Source organism: Lutra lutra, chromosome 4 (genome assembly GCF_902655055.1).
Source record: "Lutra lutra chromosome 4, mLutLut1.2, whole genome shotgun sequence".
Lineage (NCBI taxonomy): Eukaryota > Metazoa > Chordata > Mammalia > Carnivora > Mustelidae > Lutra > Lutra lutra.
The window spans coordinates 188,869,268-188,882,815 of NC_062281.1; the positions used below are offsets into that span (position 1 = coordinate 188,869,268).

At 43.6% G+C, this 13,548-nt stretch overlaps 1 protein-coding gene across 9 annotated transcripts in view; it reads right to left on the reverse strand.

Moving 5' to 3' along the window:
* Window positions 1-13,548, reverse strand: part of VPS13D (vacuolar protein sorting 13 homolog D) — a 254,700-nt gene that overhangs the window by 185,577 nt on the left and 55,575 nt on the right. For all 9 annotated transcript variants that reach the window (XM_047723620.1, XM_047723617.1, XM_047723616.1 and 6 more), the window contains 4 exons: window positions 13,315-13,497; window positions 7,831-8,053; window positions 2,430-2,640; window positions 144-315 (listed from right to left, as the gene is read on the reverse strand). In XM_047723620.1, coding sequence (XP_047579576.1) covers window positions 144-315; window positions 2,430-2,640; window positions 7,831-8,053; window positions 13,315-13,497 — 789 coding nt within the window. The remainder of the gene's footprint in view (window positions 1-143; window positions 316-2,429; window positions 2,641-7,830; window positions 8,054-13,314; window positions 13,498-13,548) is intronic.

The following is a 13,548-nucleotide window of genomic DNA, read 5'->3' on the forward strand; positions in this document are numbered from 1 at the left end:
AGGGGGTTAAAGTATCAAGACATTCATCTGCTTGTCGTCCCATCTGCTCTCCGCAGGTGAGGGAGAGCGATCCACGCACAAGGTGGCCATTGGCTGGGACTGTGAGAGTTAAGAGTTGTGGGACAGCTCAAGGTCTCACTTACGTGAATTCTTGGGTCTTGTAAATCGTAAGGCCGCATAAATTCCTCTATGGGCTCTCCGAGGTTGTTCTCCAGTAAACCCCGGATCAGCTTGTATTTGGACAAATCCAGGGAGCAGTGGACTGAGGAGAGGCTGCCATGGATAGAAATGTCTGGCACAGTATGACTTATTTCTCTGAGGAAAGAAAAAAAGTCACTTTGGCCAATAAATCAGTAACACTGACAAAGCTCACACCCAAACATAAGGAAGAGCTAAACTGTGCCCGCCGACATTATCCATCAGTTCGTTTCTAACTTCCGATAATAAAACTTGCATGTGGCTCCAAACAAACTGGGTGAGCACAACTGAGTATCCTGAGAAATCTACAAAGAACCCTTTTCCTCTCAAAATACGCACTTACAACGTCCCCAGATCCGAATTAGCCAAGTAATCGATTAATAAGAAAAAGATCTCATGAGACCCAGAAAGAGCTCTAGCGTTACATTTTGGGAGGCAATAAAGAAACGGCGACCTCTTCACTTAACTCTTCAGACTCTGTGATAACTAAAGGCAGACACCAGGGTTTCAGATGGAGCCCAGATGGGACATCAGGATAAACTCTGAATCCGTCACTTGTCTCTGCTGAGACAGGCAGGAGTAGGGCTGAGATGCCCGGATCTGGGGGGTGGCATACCTCGTCCCCACACTGAAGAGCCGCCCCCCACCCTCCCAGGGAGAAGCGGGCCCCACAGATGCTACAGACACCACGCTCAGAGTACGGAGACGATGGGGATTCAAAGGAGAATGTAAAAAATAACTTTGCAGAGAAAAATCTATATAGTGATCAAGTAAAGAAAGAGCAGTGATGCAAGCCACAAAAAAAAAAAAAAAAAAAATCTGGAAGGGACGACCGGTCGCCCTCTCAGCTCCCTGTTTGTGCGGCGTAAGCAGCTGAGAGGGTCTCTCGTCCGGAGTTATCACTGCCTGTTGGGGCTGATGCTATAATCACCTGCACATAAACACAGATGGAAGGGAAGCGGGTCAAGTTTACATAATCAGAGTAATGAAGCACGTTTTTTGGGGGGACAGCATTACTTGAAAAGAAAACGAAGTGTTCCATTTCTAAATAACGAAGCTCCTCCTAAGATTGCTAGGCCAGGAAAACCAGAGAGCACCCGTGCCAAGCATAACTGAGCGCCAGCCAGGGAGCACTCGAATAACAAGTAAGAATAAAATGCAAACATCCCAGAGAGAGCAGCTACATGGTGTCAGTGTCATTAATCCAGAGAGAAACAAAAAAGGAGCATTAAACGGTTTGCCCAAACCCTAGAACCCAGAAGGGAGTGGCCAAAGACGGATGAGAACTGCACTGCCCACAAGCAACCAGACTGCTTGTCAAAATGCTTCCAACGAGAACGTCCTTCTTGACAGCCACGCACCGTCTTTGCTCATAACAGAAATGCCAAGTATTGCTGCTTTCTCCAAAACGAATGCCCCAAACAGACAGCGATCACACACGGGGCACAGCAGCTCCTGTCCGGGCTCGTGGTCCCCAGGCCACACCAGGGGACCTCACTTACATGCACCCAAGGCTTAGCCCTGAGACCCAGGTTCCACTGGTCTCTGGTGGGGTCTGGGAACATTCACATTTAAGATGTTTCCCGGACGATCCCACAGCAGTAATGACAATGAAGCGATGCTCTACACTACAGAAATGAGCATCCCGTGCTTGAGGCCAATGAAAAGGTAAATTAGAGTCAGCTCATTAGCCTTTATGGAGTACTTTCAGATTGCTTAATGGAGCAAAATGGGCAGAACAGCAGCTCAACAGTTATTCTGATTAAATGGAGCTCCGGGGTAAGTAGCAACACCAGGTCCAGGATCTATTGTGCTTGGAACATATAATCCAAATGTGACCTCTTCCAAAATACTTTTCCTTGCCATCACCACCTTCCTACATCCACCAAAAGCCATGCTACACCCGTGCCTCTCCGTCTTTGTTTCCAAGGCCCCAGGGGCAATCCCGTAACACAGTCTCTAACACTGAGTCAAACTCTAAATTACAATCACCTTCTAATTTGCCTTCCTATATCCCTGTATCAATACAACATAAGCTCCATAAAGACAGGTTTTTCTTCCCATCACAGTAGCCCTCATGTTTAGCACACAGCTGGGATTCAATAAACATTTGCTACATGGAAGAAATAAGTGAACACCTATTCTCTTCCAGACTTACCTCCACAGCACTGATTGCCAAGTTATTAAGATTCTACCAGAGACAGAAAATTATCCAGATGTAAACCACTCACTTGTCCAAATTCCTTTCCACCTGCAGTTTCAGGCGACAAGGCTCAGTTAGGAGACTCCCTCCTGTCGGACGCACGGAGTAGGAAGGGAACACCAGATCCCCACTGCTGTCGTCTGAGGCCTTAGAATATTCTCGTGGACGCCTCTCTGCAGCAAAGATGTCCATGTCTTGTAGGTCCACGACAATGCAATCCAGCAGGCAGACATGGTCTTCTACATGGACCCAAGGAAAGAGAGAGAATGAAGAAAGTAAGACCCAGACTGGACCAGCCCTGAACAAAACTAAAAAGGTAAACAAAGTTCATTCTGTCTTTGGAAAATGTTTGGAACTGTCTCCTTCAAAAACCTGAGTGTCCAAAAGTCTCCACTCCAGCACCAAGGCCTCCCTATGCGGCACTCCTCACGCTGGACCCTTCCCATCTGCTCCCCTTGCTCATCACGCACATGCTACTGTCCTGAGACATGAGCTGAGCCTAAAGGATTTATGAACGACATGACTGGAGAGCCATCCCTCCCAAGGATATCCTATAGAGGTCTCATGTAGAGAGGACGCAACTCAAAGCCTTCAAAGTTTTCCAGCACCGAAATTCTTTTCTTCAACAAATATGTCATCATTTCTGCTACCACTGATCTCATCCAAACCACCGCCCTTCTGCCTGGCCCTCTAGAAGCTCCCCCCCCCGCAGTATACCTACGCCATTCCCTCTGGCCTTCACAAAACCATTCTGCCCGCAAAATACCTGAGTAATCCTTAAAAAAATAAACGAGACCATAACATTCTCTTCCTCCTACGCTTTAATGATTATGCTTAATCCAAAGTTGTTTCTATAAACTCCCCCTAAATCCTTATAAAACCCTGCATAAGCCCACTGCCTACTTTTCCAACCTCATCTCAAGCCATTCTCCATCCTGCTCCTGAAGCCTCAGGCTCACTGGCCTTTGTCTCCCCAAAACTGCCAAGCCCTCCGCTACCTGAACAGCCTTACCTATGGCATCGCCCCCCCCTCTCGATCTCGACTGGGTCCTCTCTGTTCTTTCCTCCTGCACCATTCCATCTTTCCCAGAACATCTCACGATGTCCACATAGTGGGGCCTGCTTGGCGCCTCTCATCTCCTACGCGGAGTGGCAGGAGCCGTGTCCAACAGCATGTAGTACACAGCAGAGCCGGATTATAACATCAGTGTTCAGTCCACATCTCATATATCAGGTCTTCAGGCTTAAAGCTCATTTGTGCAAATGTTTTTAAACACCTACTCTGTGCCAGTTACTTTTCTCAGTCCAGGACACTATTCCAGGATACAGCAGTGAACAAAACATACAAATATCTTTCCCCCTATGAAGCTTATATTCTAATATAAAATTGTAAATTTATAAATTCTCCACCAAATTAATCTGTTCATTTAATATAATCCCAATCAAAATCCCAAAAGGGAACTTTTGAGGTAAGCGGGAGGAGGGGGAAATGTAACAAAATAATTCTTAGGTTATTTTTAAAAATAATTAAGGGTATTTGTCCCATGGGATGATAAAACACAGGGAAGGTGTTTCTGAGTGTGTTATTAGAAGCGGAACACACAAAGGAAAGTAACAATGGATCTAGCTATATGGAAATTAAAGAGTTGTACAAGATGAAAACATCATGAACAAAAAAGGCAAAAGAGAAACTGGGAAAAAATTGCAATATATTTGACAGATAATAGAGAAATACTCCCATTTTACAAAGATTTGGAAAAATCTGTAAGAAAAGAACATGCGAGTAGGAAAATTGGCAAGGAATGTGATAGGCGATCTATTGCCAAAAGAAAATCATCCCAGCATGTATATGAAAATATATCCAACCTCATTAGTGATCAAATAAATGCACGTTAAAACACACACACTAAAGAAAGAAATATAGCAGTTCTTTGTTTTTTACTATTTTGATAAACACATGGAAGAGACAGAAGTGGAACTGATCTGGTAGAAGGGGGTAGGGGAGGGGGTAAAGGGCTTCAGAGATTACTTAGGATCATCACGGAAGCCTAAGGATACACAGAGCAGTTTGCAAACCACTACTTTAATCCCATCTTAATCACAAACAAATTCCAGAAACAAAGAGCAAACCGGAAGGAGAAATACTGTTCGGAGAGAGATCTTTCCATCAATCTCTAAAACATCCTAAATCATTTCTGAGGCATTCACCTACCTTCTTCCTACTCATCACTGTCCTCATAGCAACGGCCCAAGGTCACAAGTGTCAGTGGCACCGTGTGTGCACCCCCCCCACTCCACACCCAGTACCTATAGAGACTGGTAGACAGAATCACGCAGGGTAAGGATTCGGCTCTGTGGTCAAACTGCCCAAGTTCATAGTCCAACTCTGCCACTTACTATCTGCACAACCCAGGGCAAGTTAAGCTACTTAATCTAAGTCTTTGTCTCTTTGTGTGTAAAATGAGGATAAAAATGAAACTCTATAGGGGTGCTGTGGTGTGAAATCCAATGATTTATGGAACAACGTGCCATGATATCTGGCACACAGGAATTGTTCAACAACCAGCAGTGTGATGATGATTAGGACAATCTCATTTATTTAATCATCAATGCAACCATAAGACACGTTCCTGTCACCTCTAGGAGCACAAGGGACTATAGGGAGTAAATAGTACCTAGTACAGTTAGTCCTTGCATAGAACAAAAGACATGCAACAGCCTTCCCAGTGAGTGTCCCAATCTCTCAAAGCCTGATCACACTGGATGGATTTTTGCAGCAAATCACATTCTGTTTCCCTCTCTAACTTATCCTACCCATCACCTACCCAGAATACATTTAAAAACCATAAGGCCAGGGGTGCCTGGTTGGCTTAGTCGGAGGAGCAACTCTTGATCTTGGGGTCCTGAGTTCAAGCCCCACGATGGGTGTAGAGATAAATTTAAAAACTCAAATGGGGCGCCTGGGTGGCTCAGTCAGTTACGCATCTGACTCTTGATTTCGGCTCAGGTCATGATCTCAGGGTCATGAGATCAAGACTCAAGTCGGGCTCTGCACTGGGCATGGAGCCTGCTTAAATAAAATAAGATAAAAAGGGATTAAAAAACAAAAATAAATTTAAAAACAAAACAAAAAGGCCAAAAAAAATTATTTTTCATCAAAATAAAAAGCTTCTGCACAGCAAAGGAAACAACGAAACTAAAAGGCAACCTACTGAATGGGAGAAGATATTGCAAATGACACATCTGATAAAGGGTCAGTATAAGAATTTATACAACTTAACACCAAAAAAACCCAAATCCAATTTAAGGAAGGGCTGAAGACCTGAAGAGACACTTCTCCAAAGAAGATATCCAGATGGCCAACAGACACATGAAAAGATGCTTGACATAACTCATCATCAGGGAAGTGCCAATCAAAATTACAATGAGCTATGCTTAGCGAAATAAGTCAATCGGAGAAAGACAACTATCATATGATCTCCCTGATATGAGGGAGAGGAGATGCAACATGGGGGGTTAAGGGGGTAGGAGAAGAGTAAATGAAACAAGATCGGATTGGGAGGGAGACAAACCATAAGTGACTCTTAATCTCACAAAACAAACTGAGGGTTGATGGGGGGAGGGGGGTTGGGAGAGGGGGGGTGGGGTTATGGATATTGGGGAGGGTATGTGCTACGGTGAATGCTGTGAAGTGTGTAAACCTGGCAATTCACAGACCTGTACCCCTGGGGATAAAAATATATTATATGTTTATAAAAAATTAAAAAAAAAATTCAAGTTAAAAAAAAAATTACAATGAGCTACCACCTCATGCATGTCAGAATGGTTAAAATCAACAACACAGGAAACAACAGGTGTTGGTGAGGATTCAGAGAAAGGGGAACCTCTTGCACTGCTGGTGGGAACGCGAACTGGTGCGGCCACCGGGAAACAGTAGGGAGAGTACTTAAAAGATTAAAAATAGAACTACTCCATAATCCAGTAATCACACTACTGGGTATTTACCCCCAAATACAAGAGCAATAATTCAAAGGGATACACGCACCCAATGTTTATAGCAGTATTTGCAATAGCCCAATTATGGCAGCAGTCCAAGTACCCATCAAGTGATGAATGGATAGAGGTGGTATATAGGATGCCTGGGTAGCTCAGTTAGTTACCCTCTGCCTTCTGCTCGGGTTATGAGCCCAGGGTCCTGGGATCGAGCTCGGCGTCCAGCTCCCTAATCAATGGAGAGTCTGCTTCTCCCTCTCCCCCGACCTCTTCCCCTGCTTGTGCACGTGCTCTCTTTCACAAAAATAAATAAAATCTTAAAAAAGAAAAGAGGTGGTAAATATATATATTTATATACATATAAATACATATATATGTGTATATAAATATATGTGTACATATGTTTAATACACACACACACACACACAATGCAACATTACTCAGCCATAAAAGAGAATGAAATCTTGCCATTTGCAAGGACACGGACGGGGCTAAAGAGTACTGCGCTGAGTGAAATAAGTCACAGAAAGACAAATACCATATGATCTCACTCGTATGTGGAATTTAAGAAACAAAACAAACAAGCAAAGGGAAAAAGAGAGAGAGAGACAGAGACCAGCCAAGAACCAGATCTTAACTATAGAGAACAAACTGACAGTTATGAGAAGGGAGATGGTAGGGGGTGGGGGAAACAGCTGATGGACATTAAGGGGAGCACTGGGCATGACGGGCACAGGGTGACTAAGAAGCACCGAGTCACTGCACTGTACGCCTCAAACTAATATAACATTCTGTGTTAATATGCTGGAATTAAAATAAAGCAAAAAATTAAAAACCTTAAAAAAATAAAATAAAATAAAATAAAAAATTAAATTTAGTTAAATTTAATTTTTTAAAAACACGCAAAAGGCCAAAATCAGGCTCTCCTCTGGAACAACTCATTCTTAAATTCCAGAGAAGAGCACCAGTAACGGGACAGTTCCTATCTTTGCAAAATTGTTACTTACAGTATCTCTGTGGTTACCTAACTGACACTAATATTTTTTCAGAGTTCTTTGTTTTTTTAGAATTAAACAGAATAATAATTGAGTAGAAAACAGATAGCGTCTTGACAGTGACTTGCAAGGATATGGCTAAGGATACAGGAATCATTCCAGTTTTACTATCACCATCTTCTGGCAACCACCTTGACCTTGAGGAAAAAGTCCTAAGAGACAAACCTCTTTATTCACACTGTGTCTTGCTAATTTAACTGTACTTCAGAAGTCTCCCGCTGCTAAAATCTATATCCTGAGACTCTTAAGCTTTCTAAAATAATACCAAAATCAGATTATCACTAAAGACCTGATACCACTCTGATGCATCCCCCGAAGGCACCGGCCACAGTCTCCTGAACTCCCCACCTTCGTCTTCGCAGCTCCTTCTTCCTCTTTTACCTGGACTGCTGGAAAGCTGGCTGGCAGAGGGCGCAGCTTGCTGCCCTTGCTGCTTGGTCGAAGTACTCGGCGCAGACTCACTCCTCAGGCTGCCTAGACTCATTCCAGCAGGAGGCATCATGAACAACCCCTCGGAATGTGCTCCCTTTGGGTCCTCTGTGCTTGTCATTTTCCTCATGTAGTGTTTGGGGGTACCCGTTGGGGACGCTGAAGGCACAGATTCCTGGGGAAAAAAAATAAATAAAACTAGAAGGTAGGAATGGGGCGACTATATCTTTACTCTCCTGAAAATCCTACCCCAGTCCCTGGGCTCTTCAAAGACTCTATGACACTTGGCACTTCCCAAGCCCCCCAAATCCCATAAACAAAAGGGTAACAGGGTCATGATCTTTCCTGTCATGTGTAATTATTTACAGAGATGTTACTTATAATTCAACACCTACTGAGAACTATAGCCATCTTGCAGGAATATATTATCTGTTGGCTTGAGATGCCAACTGTTGGTGGTTCAGTCTAGGTCAGACACAGCGAAGGCAGAGCTCTCGGCCATACAAAATGTGTTACTGCTTTGCTGGAGGGGAGGGGCCTGTAATTCTAAGAGAACATATCTACAGCAACATGGTTCCAAAGGAATGACACCACGGTAACGTGTCTATACTTCCTAGAAGTCACTCCGTCTGGGCTTCATTTCTCATCTCTTCAAGTAACCATGCAAATGAAAACAAAATGAAGACCACAGGAGGCTGGCCATTCTTATTATGTTTCTGTTTAAGGGCATAAAAACTAAGGGCAAATACTGAGTAACGGAAATTAATTCTACTGAAAACAGGACACGCTTTTCTCACATACTCAGTACCCTCGGTTCTCTGCTAACAGTGGAAATCTTCTCCACCTGAATGATTCAATAACTGACTTTTAAACTTCACCCAAGCCTCCATGCTACCTGTCCGCAGGGCTCTGCCACCATAGACCCACTTTCACAGGCGTGCTGGGGGGAAGGGGAAGAACGGGTTTCCCGCCAGCACTGCCCTATGTGTTTACGCCTCACAGCTCTGAAAAGGAGGTGGTAATACTGTTCTTCCCAGTTCTCTTAAGTACAGTGATTCACAAGTAACAGTGGAAAAAAAAAAAAAAGTTCTTACTTTCCCCATTTTTTTTGGAAGGCAAATTGCGAGGTAAATGCTCTTAAATATTTCGACATTAAAAACCTTCCTCCCGGGGCGCCTCGGTGGCTCAGTGGGTTGAGCCTCTGCCTTCGGCTCAGGTCATGGTCTCAGGGACCTGGGATCAAGCCCCGAATCGGGCTCTCTGCTCAGCGGGGAGCCTGCTCACCTCACCTCTCTCTCTGCCTGCCTCTCTACCTACTTGTGATCTGTCAAATAAATAAATAAAATCTTTAAAAAAAAAAAAACCCTGCCTCCTTTCTTAATTTACTTAAACTCTAGAGAGTAGCTGTTGCCCTTTGACTTGATTCATCTCTACATCCTCTCTGTAGTTGGTTTAAATAAATCAATGGCTTGAGGAGATTAACTCAAAGCTTATGAAAGGCTGACTTAGAAATTATGGCTTAAGCGCAGCAAACTGTGGTTGAGAAGAATGAAAGGAGAGCATACGTGAAAGACCCAAGCCTGAGCTTGTTAAGACATGGATTTGTGTAAAACAATCGCAAACACACTAGAGTCGGGGGTGGGGGGGACTCAAAGGCAAATACCACCCCACCCCCCTACCTTCCCTACCCCTCACGCCCCCACGCCCCCACAAGCTTTGATTTCAGGATTGTTTCCTGCTCTTTAACCACTGGAATGCATACTGGACAAACCTCACACATGCAAATACACTGAAGGGAAAATGTAAATGCAAAGTGATTTTAGGTGAAGAAAGTAATTCTTCACTTCATCTAGGCCTAGATCAACCGAACCTGACTGTGCCTGTGGAAAGGTGAGCTCCACAGACAGGGTTATCTGAACACAAAGACTTGACCAAGCGACACACTCCAAGCAGCCCTTATGGAATTCTACAGAACAATCACTGGCATGTAATGAGATAAAAGTTTGCCGAGGACTTAAGAAAATTAGATCACCAAGAAATTACTGCCTAGAGCCAAAAAAAATTTTTTTTTGTTCCTTAAGAAGGCCTTCTCTAGGGGCACCTGGGTGACTCAACCATTAAGCATCTGCCTTCGGCTCAGGTCATGATCCCAAGGTCCTGGGATCGAGCCCCACATCGGGCTCCGTACTCAGTGGGAAGCCTGTTTCTCTCTCTCCCACTCCCCCTGCTTGTGTTCCCTCTTCCACTGTCTCTATCTCTCTCTCTGTGTCAAATAAATAAAATCTTTAAAAGAAAAAAAAAAAAAAAGAAGAAGAAGAAGAAGGCCTTCTCTAGGCAGGAGGGAAGTGACTCGTCAAAGGGACAAAAAGGTAATCAGCAGACTTTCCCAGGTTATGTGGTTCCCAAAGACGTGGTTTTTCCAAGTTTTCTTTTTAGAGCATATGAATGTGAATTGACTGCTGAATCCCATAAGGTTTTTCCAAATACCAGGGGGCAAAAAGTATATTATACCTTGAAGAAAAAGCGATCCTTGTAGGTACTGCCACTTAAAATCAAATCCTCAAAAACAAATACAGGAAAAGTCTTTCATTACAATACTGCAAACTACATGCTGTCATTTGGCTTATTTAACAAAACAGAAACTCATGTGCAAAAATTTCTTCAAATATTTTAGCAATTCTTAGAGTCTAACTTCTCAGTGCATGAGCTCATATACAGATATAACCAATACAGAACATCAGGTCCTTTACCTTTTTAGGAAGGGGAGAGAAACATAAATGGTATCATTCAACCTGATCACTCCTTCTGGTTCTAGCTGATTTCTTCCTAAAAAATTTAGTCCTCAAAACAAAAATTTACCACAAACAAAGATATCCTGAAGAACGTACTGTCGGCTCAAAAGACCATTCCAAAGAAGGGATTCAACTCTCCCTTGGGCAGTTGATGGCAGCACAGCTGGAACAAGATGTTGGAACAAAGTGTCCCAAGGTGACAGTGAGGACAACCTTCACATGCAAACACAAGCTCTGATACATTTGTTTAATATCTAATCATGTTGGGGTACCTGGGAGGCTCAATTGGTTAAACATCTACCTTCAGCTCAGGTCACGATCCCAGAGTCCTGGGATCGAGTCCCACATCGGGCTCCCAGCTCAGCGGGGGGTCTGCTTCTCCATCTCCCTCTGCTACCCTCTCCCTTCACCAAAACTCGGGTGCTCTCTCTCTCTGGTCTCTTTCAAATAAACAAAATCTTTTTTTAAAACCTAGTCATGTTAATTAGAAATACCTCATACTAAGGATATTTTAGAAGCGAGAACTTCTAGAAGCAGTTACCAACCTTTCTTTTCACAAATGTATCCTTCTTTTATGTTCTTTACGACTTGGTCAGTGAACAGCAAAATGTTTCTCTCTCAACTGCAAAAACAGACTTTCTTCATTAAGACCCAGGTTGCCAGATTCTACCAGGCCTGCTGTTAAAGACCAGTGGAAACTGATTTTATTTTTACTCTCTTAAAAAACCATACCTAAGTGGAAGCCTACTTCTCCCTATCAGAGCAGGGAAGGCCTATCATTCTGGCAGGAGGGCTTCCTACAGCGAGGTCAACAGCAATCCAGTCCTGAATCATCAGCTCTGCCTGAGGGCCCGACTACGAAGCTGAAGCTGTGAGGTCATCGTGGGGGCGTTCAGCCTTCCCATGCTGAGCACTGCTGCTTGGGCATCACCCTCTGCTCTGATCACTGCATCAGGTTTCTTTGAGTGACTACAAGTGAGGTGATACATGGACAACCCGCCCCTCAACCCTGCGTCCAAACACCGTCACTCTGGTCTGAACCCAAGGTTATGACACATGAACATGGCTGCCACGTCCATGCCGTCTGTCTGCACCCTTCTTACTCTACCGGCTCCCACTCGCTGAGTCAAGTATTTTCAGCTCAGGATGTGCAGCTTAGTAAGAGTGAGTAAATGGATGAGTGAGAAGCAAAACAAATGAAGAAAAATATGGAGACAGTAATTTGAAAACAAAATTATTTGAGTTCAGGTATTACCAACAAATATCGTCTCCTGTTACTTTCTGAACAGAGCTGAGGTTCTTGGCAATGTCCTGGTGACAACTAGAACCCAACTCACAGTTTTTCATTTTCTTTTCCTTCTACACCTAGAGAGGCAAACAGTAACTGCTCAAATTTGTGTCTTTTCTGTGATCATCTCTGGAGTTCTTCCCTTGAAAATTATTTTAATGAACTCAGCCACACCCTTCAGAAAATTCCAAAGAGCTAAAGTATGCAGGCCGGGGTCCGTAAGGCACATGGTGGGGACAGCCTTCCCCAGTTGACTGTCCCCACACAGGCCTAATCCTAACAGCGCGGGGTGAAGGCATAGGTCAGCTGAGAGTGTAGAAAAGGCAGACACACCAAGTCTGAGGCCCGTGCTGTACTTCTGACTAGCTGTATTATCCAAAAGAAATGACCCACCCTATCTAAGTCTCCATATCTTCAGCTCGAAAAATGGGGTTAAGAAAACCAGATACCCCCTTAGGTTGCTAAGGAGAAAAAAAAAAAGGACAAATATGTAAAGAGCTTAGCACTGGTTGGTATATAAGAAGCATCCAATGAATGTTGACTATGTACTGCTATTATTGCCAGTCATAAGAGCTCATAATGAAATCCTGTGCACCTCCTCCTTCAAAGGCTCTCTCCCTATGTTATTAGCTATTAGACTAAAGACAGGCATGACTAGCTACGAATTTCAGTAACTGCTTTTCTGACAAGCTAAAATGAATTTGTTCTTCATAAGCAAATATACTGCAAAGCCGTCGTGGAAACCAGCAAGGTTCCATTAAAATACACACCTCGAACAGCAAGACCTCGTCCTAAGTTCCATCAGTGTTAGCCTCCCTGACTGCAGAAGTGGGTGGGAGGGGCCCAAGAGACCACCTCCGAAACCAACACCGTGACTTACTACATGAACGTAAAATGAAAGCAACAATCTTCAGCCCAGTCACCGCTAAACATTGTCATAAGAAATAAATAAGAGCTAAAGTAGTTTTAAACTGTAAAGCCATACGCTATATAAAATTTTATCATGAAGATATGAATGGCTTCAGATAAACCACGGGCCAAATCCCATCCTCTGAAAAAAGGCAGGTCACGTAAAAAGTTGATCACTTATAAGGTCAGCCTGTGAGAAAAGCATTATACAGACAGAAGGTTGGTTCTGTTGGTTGTTTGCATACAACTGGTAAAGGTTATCATTTACACTATCTCTATTAAAAGGTTAACTGAAATGTCAATAAAAATGTCAAAAAAAAATTGTTCAAGCCGCATACACCACAAAAGTAAAACAGCAGCTACAAGTCATCTTGGGGCAACATATGAAATCTTCCACTGGCCCGTGAGTAGTTGGACTATTTGAGGGAATGGATATTGATGGCTCACCTTATCTTGTAAGGAAAAGGTCCCAGGAAAACCAGCAAAGAGAAACTTGTTCTTGACCTTCAACTTCCCCAAATTTGCTACAATCAGATTATTTGATCTGGAACTTTCAGGAATAAGTAGAACGGGAGCGCCCGCCTCAATATCCAGGAGAACCCGTGAGCAGCGCTGGGCTTGGTCTCTCACCTGAAACAGGAAGAAAAATGAACTCAGAGGCTCCATCAATGCCCTAATCTT